Source organism: Anguilla anguilla, chromosome 6 (assembly GCF_013347855.1).
Source record: "Anguilla anguilla isolate fAngAng1 chromosome 6, fAngAng1.pri, whole genome shotgun sequence".
In the NCBI taxonomy this organism is placed as follows: Eukaryota; Metazoa; Chordata; class Actinopteri; order Anguilliformes; family Anguillidae; genus Anguilla; species Anguilla anguilla.
This window is the reverse complement of record NC_049206.1, coordinates 32150385-32168713: the sequence shown is the minus strand read 5'-3', so window position 1 is coordinate 32168713 and position 18329 is coordinate 32150385. Positions and strand designations below refer to the sequence as shown.

Here is an 18329-nt window from a genome sequence, read left to right as displayed (position 1 = left end):
CAAGCTTATTAAAAACTTACTATATTTGTTTGTTAAGTAATTAATTCATGGTGTTGAGCAACTGAAACTCTTATAAGAAATAGTACTTTGTGATATTATACTGTATGAAAATTTTAACGCTCAGTTAAAACTGTTAAAATGACAAATGGCACCCTGTAATTTTAAGGTCTTTGTGTCTAAGTGCTGAGTTTATTTATCAGGGTATGACCATTATCTGTGTTCTGGCCCATTTGTGCCCCCTTGCCTTGAAATCAACAGGAATGGGATCTATCCTCTCACGGCATTCGGGATGCAATGCCCACAGCAACCCCAGCAGGAGGCTGTTAAGTCACCTATTGTACCACCTTCTGTCAAAACCCCCACACCAGAGCCTGCAGAGCTGGAGACCAGGAAGGTGAGGAGATAGGAATGGCACTGGAGAGGTAGAGAAGAAGAAAGGAACATACTCTGAAAGTGCAATTTTGGTTTCTCTTTGGGTAGAGCAAATGCTGGAAATTATCAAGACGATTTCAGATGGGTGTTGAAACTGTGAAATTAAGCTATGTGTTCAATGCAGAAACTCTGAGCTTTCACTTCACTTTTTAAGGTCCTTCAAATGCAGTGCAATATCGAGCCAGTTGAAGAAGGGGCTAAGCATCATGTAAGTTTCGCTTAGCAATATGGAAATGGATTCTTTTCAACAGAGTACTGCAGTTGAAAAGAAATGAGTTTATAAGTGGGATTTGTAATTGTCATGAGTCATATAGTATTTTAGTGATCTACACTGAACAAAAATATAAACGCAACACTTTTATTTTTGCAGCCATTTTTTAATGCGTTTAAATAACACCTCAAAGATTTGTTCTATGTGCACAAAGATCTTTTTTCTCTTAAATTTTGCCCACAAATTTGTTTATATCACTGTTAGCTAGCATTTCTCCTTTGTCAAGATAATCCATCTCCTGCACAGTTGTGGCATATCAAGATGCTGATTAAAAGCCATGATCACTACACAGGTGTTCCTTATGATGGGGTCAATAAAAGGCCACTCTAAAATGTTGAATTTTTTTGTTGTTCAACACCATGTCACAGATGCCTCAAGAGTTAATGCATGCAGTTGGCATGCTGACTGCAGGAATGTCCTGTAGAGCTGTTCCCAGAGTAATGGGTGTTCATTTCTCCACCATAAGCCACCTCCAGCTTCATTTCAGAGATTTTGGAAGTTTGTCCAACAGGCCTCACAACCGCAGACCATGTGTAACTACGCCAGCCCAGGACCACCACATCCAACTTTTTCACCTGCTGGATTGACTGAGGCCAACCACACGGACAGCTGATGAAACAGTTGGTTTACACATCTGTTGAATTTCTGCACAAACTGTCAGAAATCGCCTCAGGGAAGCTCATCTGCGAGCTCAACGTCCTCACCGGGGTCTTAATTTGTCTGCAGTTCGGCATCACAATCAACGTGAGTGCGCAAGAGCTCACCTTCGGTGGCCACTGGCACGCTGGAGAACGGTCCTCTTCACTGATGAATCGCGGTTTCACCTGTACAGGGCAGATGGCAGGCAGTGTGTAATGGCGTCGGCTGGGCGAGCGGTTTGCTGACGTCAACGTTGTGAACAGAGTGGCCCATGGTGATGGTGAGGTGTTGGTATGGGCAGGCATATCCTATGGGCAGAGAACTCAAGTGCATTTTATCCATGGCAATTTGAATGCACAGAGAGATATCCTGATGTGATCCTGAGGCCCATTGCTGTGCCATTCATCCACCACCATCTCATGTTTCAGCATGACAATGCACGGCCCCATGTTGCAAGGATCTATACACAATTCCTCGAAGCAGAAATATTTCCCAGTTCTCCCATGGCCTGCATACTCACCAGACATGTCACCCATTGAGCATGTTTGGGATGCTCTGGACCGGTGCATACGACAGCGTGTTCCAGTTCCCACCAATATCCAACAACTTTGTACAGCTATTGAGGAGTGGGACAATATTCCACAGGCTACAATCAACAATTTGATCAATTCAATGCGAAGGAGATGTGTTGCGTTGCGTGAGGCAAATGGTGGCCACACAAGATACTGATCAGTATTCTGTTCATTTCATGGTATCTTCTTTTTTGGGGAATCTGTGACTAACAGATGCATATCTGTATCCCCAGTCCCCCATGAAAGCAATAGATAAGTGCTTAATGAATCTATTTCAGTTGACTGATTTACGTTTATTACCTTTGAACTCAATAAAATCTTAGAAATTGATAAGTGTTGCATTTATATTTTTCAGTGTATTTACAGTGATCTGCATGACGGTCCGTCACTGAACACATATTTCCCTTTGCTCATCAAAATTATTCATAGGTTATGTGGGCTTAGCCTTAGTCAGATCAAGTCACTGAAGCATGTCATCATTCTATTAATGATGACATTCTGTGGGAACATGGATATAGATTTAAATGAATATTTCACTTTGGTATAACACAAGTAATTTTGTGGACCTTACCCATTGTATTTGCATAGTGTAAAGACTAGCAACATCAGTTGTCCCTGCTGACCATTAATGGCATTGCCGTTCATCCCAGCTGTCTGGCTCCCAATTCACTCTTCCATTTTTGCTACCTCGCCAAAATTAATAGTTTTGAAGCACAAACTAACTACGGAGAATAGTAGATTGATAAGAGAGTACTAACGTCAAACGGTGTCTGTTTTTTTGAGCTGACAATCTGTTTCTAGGTTTAGGTTAGCAATAAATGTTGAAACTATTTTCAGATTGGCTACGGCATAGAAATACAGTAAGCTGTAGTTAGTTTTTTTTTTTAATGCACATGCCCATGTGAATTTTATTGTGCTCAAGGATACTTCGAGTAACAGAACTTTTTTCGGATCTTCTTTTTTTTTTTTTTTTTTACAAGGTAATAAAATTTCAAAAATACATCAGATAATTTTTTTTTAAAACTTGGTCCATTCGATATTACTTTTTATCAGTCTATTATGCTTTGTAGTTTCTTGGTGCTTTAAAACTATTAATTTTGGCGAGGTCACAAAAATGGGATTTGGGGACAATGGGAAGAACGGCAGTGCTGTTAACGGAGTTGTAAGCTCCCCAAAATTACTTGTTCTACCAAAGTGAAATATTCCTTTAAATTGGGATAAACTGCAAACATGTTCAGTCAATACCGCAGTCTGTCTTGTCGAACTATTACACATTCTTTCCAAATGCTAATTGACTTCTGTCTAACAGCTTACCTTATTGCTGAAATTGGAAGATAAGCTGAACAGACATCTAAGCTGTGATTTGTTACCAAGTAAGTATCTTTGTGTTGGAAAAATGTCTGTAGGTTTTGTGTATAACTTTTCCAGGTAGTGACTTTGATTTGCTCTAACCAATCACGTTTTTTAAAAAGTTATGCTATTCTATGTTGTACACTGTTTCAGAATGTAAGGACTTTATTTGTATAATGGAAAGTAATGGAATGGAGTAATTTTTTTTATTTGGTGCCCAACATGGGTTTGAACCTGTCCAATTCCTACCTTAATTTGGAAAGTCCAGTTATCTGCAACCGCAGATCCGATCATTGCTTATGAATGTATATGCATTTGGTTTTTATATAGAATTTAAATGTATTAATTCAGACGTGTGTTTGTAGGGGTGGCACTGACTGACTGAATGCATTGTCTGATTCTTTAGATGAGAATGTGCAGGAACTGGCTGTGGAGTTGGTTCAGCTGGGGTTTATCAGTGAGGTAAGTGAGTCACCAACATCACCTACAGGCTGCCTGATTTTCATTTATGGGCCTGTTTTAAGAGAGTTTGCAGTGAGGGTACAGTGTTCCAGAAATGGAGGTTGATCATTGCAGTATGTTTGAAATATCTGGAAGGGAACAGTGATGTTTTGTGAATTTCAGAATGTTTCATTTTTTTGGCCTTAGAATTGGTTGGCAAGTTTCATTAGGTTGTGTTAAATTTATGGAGAAAGGGGATTTCCAGCTCAAAACATTAACCTCATTTAACAAGGTGTAACTGATTAAGTCAGTGATTCAGACTGGCCAAAGCAATCTCTGAACAGAGATGTCAAATCTGTTTTATTTGTATAGCACTTTTTATAGAAAACTGTCACAAAGACACTTTTTAGAGTGGCAGAAAATAACAAAAACTAGACCTGACCCCCCGAATAGCAAGCACATGAGGTAAAAATAAAAACTCCCCAGTAGAGGGAGAAACCCTCAAATGGTGGTGAGAATGAACTTTCTGATAGGAAGAAATCTTGGTAGGAACCTGGCTATAGAGGGGGAAGCCCATCGTCAAGTGGCTGGCCTGCTGTGCTGTAGGGGACGAATGGATGTAAAAGAAAAGCAGCAGTGCATGTCTACCGAGCAAGGGACAGGGCTGGAGTGAACCTGTGAACTCTGGGTGAGGGAGAAAGCTGGAGCGGACCATGAACTCAGGGCGAGGCAGGGCACGAGCCCCAGGGACAAAGAAAAAGAGATGGTTCGGTACTGTAGGTTATCAACACACAACAGAGCAAGTGTACTCTCTGTGCCAAAAAACTTGGATTAACACTTGTAAAGAAGTTCCAACCAGCTGCTATATAATCCTCAGCCACCGGTTTATAACCTATGATGGCTAAGGCAGCGACTACTCCTACTGGAGTCTCAACCCAATTTCATTTTATGTTCTAACCCTGACAGTGAATTCATGGACAAGGCTAAGCTGCCTTCCTCCCTTTGTGCCATAGCCCAGAACAATGTGCTGGGCTAGGCTGCAAAGGGAACATCTGTTCCTGCTGGTTTGAGGGGAAGCACTGCTATGATGCCCTAGCCTGCTCAGCAGTCTAGACATCAGAATCTACCTTCCTAAACTCCATGATTCAACTTGACTATTTGTCAGCGTCAAGTGTCCCCAAACCACCTTCCTCTATACCTGCTCTCCCTGACTAAACGGTACAGCCAGCTCAGTTGACAACAACTCTATGGTCCTGATTTACCCCTCCCAGACATCTTCACTTACTTTGAAGAAGTAACGTTTGAGCCTACACTTTGACAAAAGCTGTGTTTGAAGCCTGCACATTGATGAGGAGATTGTTCCATAAGACAGGAGCTCTGTAATAGAAGGCTCTACTTCCATTGTAAGTTTAGATATACTTGTCATTTTCGCATAGCCAACATATAGAGAATCCTAGAGGAGGGTAAGGAATGAGTAACTCATTATGATATTCTGGAGCCAAACCGTTTAAGTTAACAGCAGAATCTCTGTAAATCCTAAATTTTACAGGCAGCCAATGAAGTGTTTTAAGCACTAGACTGATATGTTCCCAATTCTTAGTTCTAGTAAGAACCCTAGCGACTGCAATTCTGTACAAGTTGGATGTTCAGATAATATCTATTGGGTGCAGATTAGCCAACCCACAGCTTCAATGTGATTAAAAAAACAAATAACATGATCATAATGAAGCTGTTGCTGATTGGCTGTCTTATTAACACCCCCAGTAGCTATGTGATGTTTTTTTCTGGAAGGATTTCACATGACATTTGGTTGTTTACTGCCGCATCTGGTATAATTGAAGGAAAGTTTGCTTGTATGCCCCATGGCAGGAATTCTTCATATTATGCTTTGCAAAACCACAGTTCGATATATTATGCAACCCTACAATGTCCTTCAATGAACAAATAAATCATGACCATTTTAGGCGAATAATAACAAACTTTTTTTGACCTGGGTGCAGTTTAACAAAAGTATGATCAAGATTGGATCTCAAGATTCATTATTTTGAATTGTGAAAGAAATGAACAACATTTCCTAAAGCAGCTCTGCCAGAATTGATTTATTTAAAGAGAGGGCTATATTTTTGATTTGTTGCACAAATGTTATTACTTCACAATGACTGCCCCATCTCTCTCACTCTCTCTCTCTTCCTCTCTTCCTGCAGGGGGATCAGATGCGACTGGCTTCAGTTCTGGAAGAGGCCTTCACAAAGTTCTACAGCCGCAACGGTTCTCTAAACCCAGTCACTGTGTCATCCTAGCAGAACTGCATTCAACCCCACCCTAAGCATAGTGGCTAGGTCCCTCTTCCCTCCCCTCATGTCTCAAGGCATGGTATCGCAGAGGATGGTGGGATCTGTCCTATCTGTCCTCTTGAAGGGGTGTGGTGGGAGTGGGGGAGGGGTTACTGCCTCCAGCTTTTTTTGTTCTCAGTGTAGACTTCCACTTCTGTTTTGAAGGGAAAACAGAAAAAAGCTAAACCCAGCACAGTTCTAATTAATGTCAGTATTACCATCTCTTTAAAAAAAAAAAAAAAAAAAATTATGATCTGTGTTATGGATCAATAGCTGTTTGTTCTTGATCACACCCTTTTTATTGTCACAAACAATAGGCGTGGAATCTCCCCTGAATTATCTTCATACCATCAATCTTTGGTTTGCAGTTCAGTTTTGTGTTCTTTCTCTCCCTCTCACTTAGTTTAGTTATCACTGCCCTAATTCTCATGAATCTGTTCCCTTTTGAACAGATTCATGAGGTCATGTCATAAGAAGTGTCATCTTTTTTAATCTATTGTATTTTGTATGAATAAAATGTTTACTGTGGTCTTAACCACATACACAATGAGTCTGAGCCAATATTGGAAAATGGGAGGTAAGCACAGGCTTTAATGAATTAGTCATCTGTTCAGTCTGTCGATTATGTAGATAATTCATATCTACAGGAGAGTTTTCGTTTTCTCTGAATATAGGTTTTAAATTTATAGCAGTTCATAATTTACCTAAATTTTCTGGAAAAAAACTACTTAAGTTGGCCTTTGTTTCTGTTTTTAAATGTATTTATCCTGTGCAGAATATCTAGATATCTTCAGTTAAATCTTAATACTTCAAGGCTTTTTAAATATGGTTGTGTTGCATCTTGTTCTTGATATTAAATTTCTTTGAGGGGCTGCCTGTTAACCGCTTAGCGCACATGCCAAATCTGGCCAATCGTTGCCCATTTATGGGGTACCCTATTTAAAGCTTTATAACTCCAGATGTGAATACCACAGAGACTTGAAAAATGGCTTAAATTAAGTAAGACATTTGTACCATTTACAATACTATAATGCTTAGATTAGTTTATATTCATAATTTTGGAAGAAAAATGCTACGAATGCAATTGTCTAGGCAAAAAATCCAAAATAAATTTGCTCTTTTTTAGTTTGCAAAGAAATACTGGGAGATTGCATATATACAGCAGGTTAAACTATACATGTCCTAGATCAAAAACTCCTTGACCATAAGTTTATAAAATTTAAAGGTGGATATGTAGAAATACAACAGTTCTATGAAGCAAAAACTAAGCAGTGTACCCAGCATCTCCAAATCTATCCAAAATGCCTAAATTATGCATTGCTGTAAGTCGCAGCATATTCACATATTTCACTACAAATCAACTGTTTTGACTCAAGAAACTCACTGTTGCATCATTTTCAAGTGGGTATTACAAGTTTTCCATCAGTAGAGTGGTCTAAAATATCTAGGGGTCCAGAAACATCCAAAATCTCTCCAAATATGAATAAAATGTTTTTTGTCCATTATAAAGCATATAAATGAGCCCCTTATGAAGGTTTAAGATGAAACATTGATATCAGATTAAAAAATAATGCAAAAACATTGTCTCATAATGTGGTACAGTACCTAAATGTGTAATAATTTACTCATATGCATTTCTGTACTCTACAGTATGTAATGTTTTCTTGTATGGGAATGGGATGACATGAAAACAATTTTAAACCATCCACCATGTCTTGGCAATGTTCCAAGTCATGTCATAACTGTTGCATGCATCACAAAAACTACTAAGCTACCAACGAACGCTTACATTACAGTGTGAAATATCCTCATTATAAAATACCACTAACCTATTTAAAGACACACAATTACAAATATAACATATATAATCAAAATATTTTGAGCAATAATACTTACATAGTGTTGATGAAATCTCATCTGTGTTCAGTAGATAGACAGACAGTAAATCAATGATGCCATTCTCTCCACTTCTGTCTTACTCCAGAAAACAATGTCAGTTAGGTCTATATCAGCAGTCATGGCTTAGCTATGTTCAGAAGTCCTCAATAATAATTTTTTCCAGGAAATTACAAAAATATTGTTGATAACGTTCCGTCAGGTGCAGTGTCTTTTACTGCTACCACAGACTGAATGTGTAAGTGAATGCGATGATGAACTTTTGGTTACGCTGAGCTATGAAACGCTATTCCAAAAGCAGAAGTAGACATGTTATACATCGTTAGAAAGCTTATACTCTCATCTACTGAATAAATGAATTGTCAATCAAGCCAGACTGTACTAAAATGGGCGACAATGCCGTAAACAACACGTGTGGTATAACGCACAGCTATTTTGGAAGGTACCCCGGTGTCATATTTCACAAACGGATTGTCCAAGACACTCAGTATGACCACTCAGTCTCAAAAGGGACATCTCTACGCGTAAACCCAATGGTAACGTATATTTATTCAATATTAAGTCCGAGATATTGACTGTAGAATGACATGGTATAATTTTTGAAAACTTTGTCTTGTTTATTTCATTATTCAGTGAGCAGCGTTTTCACTGCTGTATTGGCATATTGGCTATTGTTGGGTTTATCTTGTTGCTATGACAGAACACGATTTTTGAGTGGTGAAAGAATATTTTTATGAATTCCCAGATAGATGATATTTTCCATTATGTCATTGGTGGGGGGTGTAGTTGCAGATGAGACTGCAGATAGGGGGTGCTTGCGAAACTTCGTATTCAGCATAGTTGTTGTGTATCGTCTACTAATGAAACTAAAACAAAGCGTTTCTGTTTTGAACTCATACTTTGGTTGCAGGAGCAATGAATGTCTGTGTTGAATAATCTAGGCACGCCGGCGTGCCTACCACTACGGGGTGTGCGCTAAGAGGTTAAACAACCTTAGAAGATATTTTAGATTTTCAAATTATTGACTGGTTTGTGGCACATCAGTAATGTTTAAAATAGAATCACCCTGATTTTTATAGGCCAAATTGTGACTATATGCTGATGTGTAATTTGCTTGAAATTGGATATATTCTTTTCAAAGAAGCTGGTGACGGAAAGTGCTTTTTTCAGGAACAAGAGTGAAGGTGTGCATTCCAGAGAAACTGATCAGCCACAGTAACCTGCCTAATGATTTTTTATTTTGTAAGTAATTTAGGAAATGGCAAAGCACAGAAGTGTTTATCCAACTTTCTGCTATTGCCAACTTACTTTAAGTGTAACCCTAACTTATTGTAAACTTATGGCCACCAGTGACTCTACTTGTGTTTCTGATCAAAGGTCCCACTTGTTTCTAATTACTATAGTATTTCCTCGTTAGTATTTTTACTGTTCTCTCTTCAAGAAGCATTTGTTCTCTTAGGTCTGGCAGAAAGTGGATTTGAAGGCTACAGTGGATGGACATATCTTGCGTTCACCCAAACTGTCCCACTGGGGGATTTGTGAATCACCAGGCTTGTCTTTGGACTGCTTCTGTAGCTCAACTTTTTTGTATCCTGTCTTGAAGTAAATACTGTATTACAGCTTTCAAAAGTTGTGTGTGTGTTTATTTCTTAACTGAAATTATATTGAGTTTTCAGGTAAACCATCAGTTACCTCTGGGTTGCTGGGTCATGCCCTGTACATTATTTACAACATGACAACCTATGAAAAGCGTACAGCTGAATATAGATGTAGACAGAGCATACAGGCATCCCTCTTAACTTCAGGTTGGTAGCGGGGTGTCATAATAGCTTCAAGTGTTGCTTCAAGAAGCATAAAGTATCAATGTCACTCAACTGGTTTGATTTTTGTGACCAATTGTTAGCAGACTGAGAATGCCATTTCTGCTACAGCAGTTGAGGGCTATATTATGGTGAGAGGTTTATACCACTGCTAAAGGATTTCAGTTGTCTTAAACAGTGCAATTTCCTTCTAAAGCTTTTTCTGTAGGTCTTTCCCACACTCTTCGTCAGGACCTGGGAGCTTCATGCAGTTATAAATGCCTTGAAGTTGTGCCTGTAGATCTTTGAGCTCGTTGACTGCCCGAGATGAACTTGGTAGTTCTGGTCCAGTCTCAGCATCAACAGAGTTGCTTTGAGAAGCCCTTAACTTCAGCAGCATAGTCCTGGATGGTGTGATCTGTGGGATTTGTCATGATGACCTGGTTGTGTAGATGCCCAAATAAAATTAACAAAAACATACACAAATGACAATAATGTAAGAAATCAAGAAGGCTATCATACTAATATTGTCAGGAAGGACAAACATCAAATAGTCTAGAAGTATTTTGTACAGTTCTGTGGAATTCTAAATGTCTCTCTGCCTGCCACCTGGCATCGTTATAAATGTGAAACAAAAACATCTTTGCCCACCTGTAGAGAGAGCAGGTTTTTCCTGCCTCCTGTATTGGAATCTTGTCTTGATTGATTTTCATCACAAATTGTCATGATCCAGTTCAGATCTTATGAAACTAAAGTAGGGGTGCATCGATCATGAATTTTTATGGCTGATTCCAGTAGCTGATTTTTAATTTTTTTAAAACTTATTTTTTAAAGCCAAATCGCCGATACCTTTTTTTTTAGGCAACAAAGAAGACATAAGATTGTTTACTTGCTCTATAGTTTACCAATGCATTCAAATACTTTATTATTATTACTATTATCATTATTATATTATTATTATTGTTAATAATAATGTTATTAGCCAGCAACCATACATACCACCATGCACCCTGCTACTGCTGAATGGCTGAAGCTAAGCAACTGTGGGCTTGGTTAATAATTGGATGGGAGACCACCAGGGAAAATAAGTTTCTGCAGGAAGTGGTGTTAGTGGGCCAGCAGGGGGCAATCCTCCCTCTGGTTGAATAAACCCCAATGTAGTGGGAGACTGTTGGAGATGCCTTCTTTCGGATGAGACGTTAATCAGAGTTCCTGACACACTGGTCATTAAAGACCCCATGACACTTGTCCCAAAGAGTAGGGGGTTCCCCTGTGTCCTGGCTAAATTCCCAACCTGGATTTCTCAAACTTCCCACCTAATCATCTCCTGATTTAATTGGCTAAAAATGTTCTCTCCCTCTCCACCTTGGCTAATGCGTGGTGAGCTTTCTTGTACAAAATGGCTGCCGTGCATCACCTAGGTGGGTGCTACACATTGATGGTGGGTGAGGTGAGTTCCCACTCATCACTGTAAAGCATTTTGAGCATTAGGAAAATTGAGTTGCAGTTTTACAGTTGAGGCCAAAAGTTTACATGCACCAAGGCTAAAGACATTCAAATTCAATTTTTCACGACTCCACACATTTCATGTTACCATACATTTCTTGTGTTACGTCAATTATAGCATCTACTTTTATTTCCATAACACTTATTTAAAAATAAAAACTAAGAGACAGATTTAATTCAGCTTTTATGTACTACATCAGATTTTACAGTGGGTCAAAGGTTTACATACACTTTGTATTTGGTGGTGTTAAGATATTTTGCCCTTATTCGTGGAGTCAAATGCAGGACAATGAAGAACACGCTGACAAAGTTTCCTCAGAGGATTTGTTGTTTAATTCAATGCGCAAGGGAGAGACAGACCCAGCACATTCGGGCGCTGCGCTGAGAGAATCTCTGCCGATCACGCTGTGTGGTGTCTGGATATACAGTTTACCAGTCATACATATCAAAAGGTTGAGTTAAGTGGCGGGCCGGAGACAAATGGTCTTGTCCCTTCCTGGGGACCCTCGCAGCCATTTAGCATAGGAATGTGACATCCTTGCCGCAGACACTAGAGGTGTTATACTGAGACACACTACAGAGGGGCTAGACACAGAGGCATGCAAACTACAGACACAGTAATGGCAGAAACGGAAACACAATACACTACATATAATATATATATGTATACTAAATAAAACTGGGAACCTATCAGTGGCATTGCCTTTTAGTTGCTTAACTTGAATCAAATGCTTGGGGTATCCTTCCACAAGCTTCTCTCAATACTTTGCCAGAATTTTTGTCCAATCCTCCCGACAGAACTGGGGTAACTCAGTCAGGTTTGCGGGCCTCCTTGCCCAGACACACTTTTTCAGTTCATTCCACAAATTTTCTATGGGATTCATGTCAGGGCTTTGTGATGGACACTCCAATACTTTCACTTTGTTGTGTTTAATCCATTTTGTTACAACTTTGGAGGTATGCTTAGGATCATTGGGCCTCATTCACCAATAAGTTTTTTCTTAAATTTGTTCTTAAGAAAATTCCTAAGAAAAGTCTACGTCAGATTCACGACGTGTTCTTAAACCGCAGAAGTGTTTGCACGTGTTCTTAAAATGATGAATCCCATTGTCCTCGTAAGTGTAAAGCGCGTGCCAGTTGTTCCTAATTAGCATAGGTAAACGCCCCGCCAATCCCCATAAAAGAGCATGAGACTGCAGGGCCGTGCACACACAGAAATCGAAAAGAAAAGTTGAGAGCGAACGAAGTCAGTAATGCCCAAATGAAAATCTAAAGACGGTGGAGCACCGGACTCAAAACGTAAGAAAAATTTCAGTAGTTCTGAAGTGGAGGTTTTGCTGCGGGAAGTGAACAGCAAACAACCTGTCATATTTAGTAGCATCAGTAGTGCATATAAAATAACACAAAAAAGATGTATGTTGTTCAGTACTCGCTGTATCCGGAGAAGGGCGCACAACTGATGAAGTAAAAAAAAATGGTTTGATGTAAAATCTGTGGCAAAAAAAAAAAAAAATATTGGGAGTGGGCGCAAGGAATTGCGTGTTATGCATTCAAACGACAAAGCGCTTCTCGTCACATTAATACCGCTAATTAAATCAACCGGCAGTAAACTGCATCAGAGTAAACCCGTCGCTGCACAAAATATTGCACAAAAAATGTATTGCCAGTCATTTTGGTGTCACCCCCTAGTTGACGTTCTTTTCTTCAACATGTCCATGTGTTTAAAAAGTGTTACTTAAGTGCTAAGTTTGTATTCAAAATTTAAACATTTGCTTTTTCAGTATAGACCAAACATTGCATAATTGAAACCCCCAAAAATAAAAGGTCACTACAATGGTTTGATTTTTATAATTTACTCCCGCTGAGGCAACCACCCTCTGAGGCAGAACCTGGCACCTTAATGCTTTGTAAAATAATAATGAAAAAATATTATAAATGATAAAAATATTATTGTAATTTAAATATAATATTATACATCTGTAGAATTGAAGAAAACGCAATAACCAATTATTTTGCACAAACATGTCAGCACTCAAATGTGCGTAAGTGTGCTCTTGAGTGTGCGTAGATTCTGTTCTTACCTAAGAACAAATCCCAAATAAGAAAACATTGATGAATGTCAGAATCTTCGTGAAAGCTGCGTAAGTGGGTTTTAAGAAGAAAATTCTTCTTAAGAACGGTTGGTGAATGAAGGCCATTGTCCTGCTGGAAGACTCAGTTGCGACCAAGTTTTAACTTTCTAGCTGATGTCTTGAGGTTTTGCTTCAGTATTTCTAGATAATCCTCCTTCCTCATGATGCCATCTATTTTCTGAAGTGCACCAGTCCCTTTTCCAGCAAAACACCCCCACAACATGATGCTTCCACCCCATGCTTCACAGTTAGGATGGTGTTCTGGATTAAAAGCCTCACCCTTTTTTCTCCATACCTTAACACTGATCATTATGGCCAAACAGTTCAATTTTTTGTTTCATTTGACCAGAGAACACTCCTCTAAAAGGCTAGGTCTTCGTCCTGGTAATCACCTGCAACCTTCATTCTGGCTTTTTTTATGCCGGTCTTAGAGTAGGGGCTTCTTCCTTGTGCGACAGCCTTTCAGGCCATGGCGATGTAAGATTCTCTTGTAAATGGACTGCATTTATATAGTGCTTTTATCCAAAGCGCTTTACAATTGATGCCTCTCATTCACCAGAGCAGTTAGGGGTTGGGTGTCTTGCTCAGGGACACTTTGACACGCCCAGGGTAGGGATCGAACAGGCAACCCTCCGACTGCCAGACAACCGTTCTTACCTCCTGAGCTATGTAGTTAACCTAGTTAGCGCGTACGGATGCTTTCCTGCACGCATGAGTAGGAGCTACGGACACACAGCTACAACCCGCGTACGGATGCTATCCTGCACGCATGAGTAGGAGCTAATGACACACAGCTACATGGACACACGGAGGACAACAAATAACGTTACAGAGGTGAGGACATGCCATAGCTAGCTAGCTATATAGTTAGCCAAGTTTTACTCAGGACTCTTTTAGGATATGACTAATCCCTGGAACATAATTGCTACTTGCTGATCCCCGGCTGTATATGTAATGCTACGGTGCGCCGTGGGTCTGGACGGTTTCGTGCTTCTTCTGAGCTATGTGCCCTCATTGAAATGCATTGAGGCTTGAGGACAGTGCCAGTTGGAATTTGAAGCAAGCCCACACAATTCCTTCAGGAATTGTAACCTTTCTGGCCTTCTCGGTTCAAATGAAAACATTATAAACCTGCAACCTCAAAGGACTGTGCTGTAATGTTTGAAGAAGCTCCTTAAAAAGCCTTAAACTCTAAGGAGGTTTGCCATATGGAAAGTGGGAAACTATCATCCACACTACATATAAGAGCGAGTTATTTTGAGAATATGAGGAATAATTTCAAACAAAAATTTCTAGGATGATACGTGAACCACAGTGTTGTATAACTAATTCTGCAGCACAGCTACAACAAGGATTACATCTTTTGAATCACAAACCGGAGACTTGGCTGTGTAATCTTGCGCATTCTCTGTATCCATTGCACAAGAGGCTGATCAGGAAGCCATATGATCGATCTCTCTTCTCACCCATTGAAAATGGCGGTGTAGCATTGTCCTTGCATTTACTGTCATTGTGTTATACTTGTGATCAAGCATATGATCAACGACACTACTGAGCATGCCTGAGCACAAAAAATTGAACTCCTAGCTTGGATGTGCTCCCTATAGGTTAGCCTACTATTGGCCAAGCTATCTTTACAAATTTCATACTCTTAAGTTAATGGAGTTGCTCTGTTATCCATAATATTGGCTCATGTTTATGTACCTCCTTATTTTATCAAAGCATCTCTGGTTGGGAGAAAAGGCAGGAGTTAGCAGGGTTTCCCCCAGAAAAGTTGTTAGGCCCGGTGGAAAGTATCTCAAGGCTCCAGAGTGTGACCATTTTGGTCACACATGCAACCAAAAATCTGTCAACATTTTCATTGGTCGCACCGGTGCGCCTGACATTTAGTCTGTCTCTGTGTGTTATGACGGAGTATTAGGGCCACACTGAGGGGGGAAAAATTCTGAGATTTCGAGAATAAGGTCGTAATATTACGAGAATAAAGTCGTAATTTTATGAGAAAAAGTCATAATACGAGAATAAAGTAGGAATTTTAGGCTACGTGTTATTTTAGATGGGAAATATCAGAAGAGCAGCCTGCCGCCTGCGTTAAAATGAGGAAGGTGGAGCATCTTGTGAAGTTATACTTTAGTATTAATCTTTTGGCACATCAGCACCACATTATCACTGTGTCTATTCCGAAGAAAAAACCACACGGACTTGGAGGAAATTGCAGGCAGCACTCAGGCTGCCATTAGACTGTCCTCTCGCCCGTTTTGTTGGTCGCTGGTAATATATTTTCCAAAGAATTATGTTTTTGACTTTATTTTTGTGATATTACGACCTTATTCTTGAAATCTCAGAATTTTTTTTCCCCCTCAATGTGGCCCCAATACTCCGTCGTAGTACAGTGTGAGTATATGTGTAGCGTTATTTATTTTTCCCACCCGCATTCTGCGAAGACCCGCCCCTACTCTGCCTCTGATTGGCTCTGACCCTGATATTCTTCTTCACTGAATGTGGGTGGGGAAAAAAATAAGACATGTATGTGTGAAACCGCGCCCTGTACTCCTCTGGGAGCAGCGCACACTTTTGTTTGAGTTATTTGAGTTTGATTTATTTATTTGAGTTTGTCAAGCACTTTAAACATCAGCACTTTTAAAGTTTATTTTTTAAACAATTGAGGTTATTGCGATTTCTTGTTTGTGCTTATTTGTGATTTAAATGAAGAAAAAACATTTATCTGCACCTTTATTCCTGTTTACAATCATTCACATAATGTGTTAAGAAATTACCAATGTGAATGGGAACTGACAAAAAAGGTAATGCTTAAAATGTATTATTGTGGCGCCAAAAGGCGCGGTGAAAAATTTTGGGTGCACCTAAATTATGTGCTGGTGCACCTAAATGAAAAAGTTAGGTGCACCAGTGCAACCAATGTAAAAAGTTAGTCTGGAGCCCTGTATCTTTTGACGGGGGCCAGCAGCCAAGTGTCTTTTTTGACGGGGGCCCGGTGCGAGTCAACGACAGACTGATGGCAGCATTAAGGTGTAGGGCCCTATAGTTTCTGTGATAACAGAATCATGGACGGAATTGAGAATTTAAAAAAGCTATAACACAGATTCCATAGGGCCCTACATTAAGTCAGTGCTAAAAGCTGACTGGAGATTTGAAAATATGACTACGTAATGTGAATGTTGTTATAAATAAGTCATTTATTCAACACACATTTTTAAAAATCAACAACTATTTACAGCATAGCAGAGTCTTACAAAGAACCTGACAACAATGTACAGTCTTGGAATGCTGTGTTTTCAACAACAAAAAAAGAAATTAAAATAAATAATATCAAAGTTTTTGCACTCTACAAAAAACTTTTAAAAAGTCCTGATTGGCTACTGATTCTTACAGCCTTGGAATGCTGGTCACATTTCAACAACAACAAAATAAATTAAATTAAAATAAATAATATCAAGGTTTTTGCACTCTACAAAAAACTTGTATTCAAGTCCTTTTAAACATTTAAAAAAAGGTTTTTTGGCTTTTACAGTAGGCTACCTTTCCTCCTTGACATTATCCCTAAATGTCACAAAGAAAGTATCTGTGTTACTAACTGTTTGGCTAGCTAGCTAAGTTAGCTAAATGACCATGTTGTCATAAAATTTTTCCCGACCGTGAAAACTGCCTTGTTTACATTTTGGACAGGTGTGGCTCCTGAGTAAATCTATCATTGTTTCCATCGCAGCACTTTCGACACAAGCAATATCGAAAAAATCCTGAAATTTCTTCTTACCGTGAAGAGTGCCTGACCCTCAACCATAGCGTTTTTTCCCCAAAGATGGTATTTCTAGATGTAGCCTAATTTTGCCGCTGTGTTTACACATTTCTACGGTTGCCGGTCAGGCACCCTTCACCGTAAAAATAAATTTTAGGATTTTTCCGATATTACTTGTGTCGAAGGTGCTGCGACGGAAACGACGATAGATTTACTCTGTAGCCACATCTGTCCAAAATGTAAACAAGTCAGGCAGTTTTCATGGTCGGGAAAAATTTTATGACAATGTTGTCGTGCACATCAATCTCATCAAGCTAACGTTATTAATAAACAAGTGAAGTCGTCATTTCGATTGCGATTAATAAGTCATGTAATGTTACAATGTATCAAACGTTACATTCATACTACTAGTTTAACGTTACCTATACACTGCTTAAGTTAATATAAAAAGAATGTACTTACCGTCGAGATGAGGTGATAACGCAGTTTGTAACGAGGTTAGTTAGCCTACTAAATAAGAAATGGTGGCTTGCTAGGTAACGTTAGCTTGTGATAGTTGGAAGCGTTAAGTGTTGAACGTCACTCTACACACAATGAGGGTAAAGAACACTGATCTCAGACTTGCTGTTTTCCTATAGTGCGTTCACGTTTTAACCAACAGATGTCGCTGGTGAGCTTTCCAACCAAGCCGCACCGCCGGGACTAGGCCACACCTCGTTTTTTGTTTTTCTGAAGAAGGGAGTGAGGGACACCACACTGCACCTAAAAGGATGCCCTATATGCCTCCCCTAATGTTGCCTTTGCTGTCTAACATTGTTCTGCAATGGGGATAGTTAGTGATCCATGCTCCACTTTGAGTTGTGCTGTCAAAATGTTAGGCATATTTTGACAGAAGTTAATTATTTGACATTTTTTTAAATTTGACATTAGTACATGAAATTAATTTACATCAAATTTCAGATGAAAAAGATATTTTCATAGTTTACACATTTTGTGCTCATTTTTTCTGCTCATCACTGAACAGACTATTAAATGAAAAATTGAAATAGTTTTGAAAACATTTGAAAAAGTAAGTCTCTGAACTTATTTTACTCCAAATCAAGCACTACCTATACTGATGAAATTCTCACTTGAAACTTATGCAAACGTGAGTCAAAATTGTTTATGTTATGATGCAATGCACAATTTAGATATTTTGGAT

At 39.2% G+C, this 18329-nt stretch overlaps 1 protein-coding gene across 1 annotated transcript in view; it reads left to right on the top strand.

Moving 5' to 3' along the window:
* nrbp1 (nuclear receptor binding protein 1) overlaps positions 1-6582 on the top strand; it is a 91241-nt gene extending 84659 nt beyond the window's left edge. Inside the window, exons 14-18 of the mRNA XM_035422295.1 lie at positions 259-394; positions 587-640; positions 3224-3287; positions 3671-3726; positions 5910-6582. Coding sequence (XP_035278186.1) covers positions 259-394; positions 587-640; positions 3224-3287; positions 3671-3726; positions 5910-6005 — 406 coding nt within the window. The 3' untranslated portion in view covers positions 6006-6582. The remainder of the gene's footprint in view (positions 1-258; positions 395-586; positions 641-3223; positions 3288-3670; positions 3727-5909) is intronic.
* The last annotated feature ends 11747 nt before the right edge of the window (positions 6583-18329 follow it).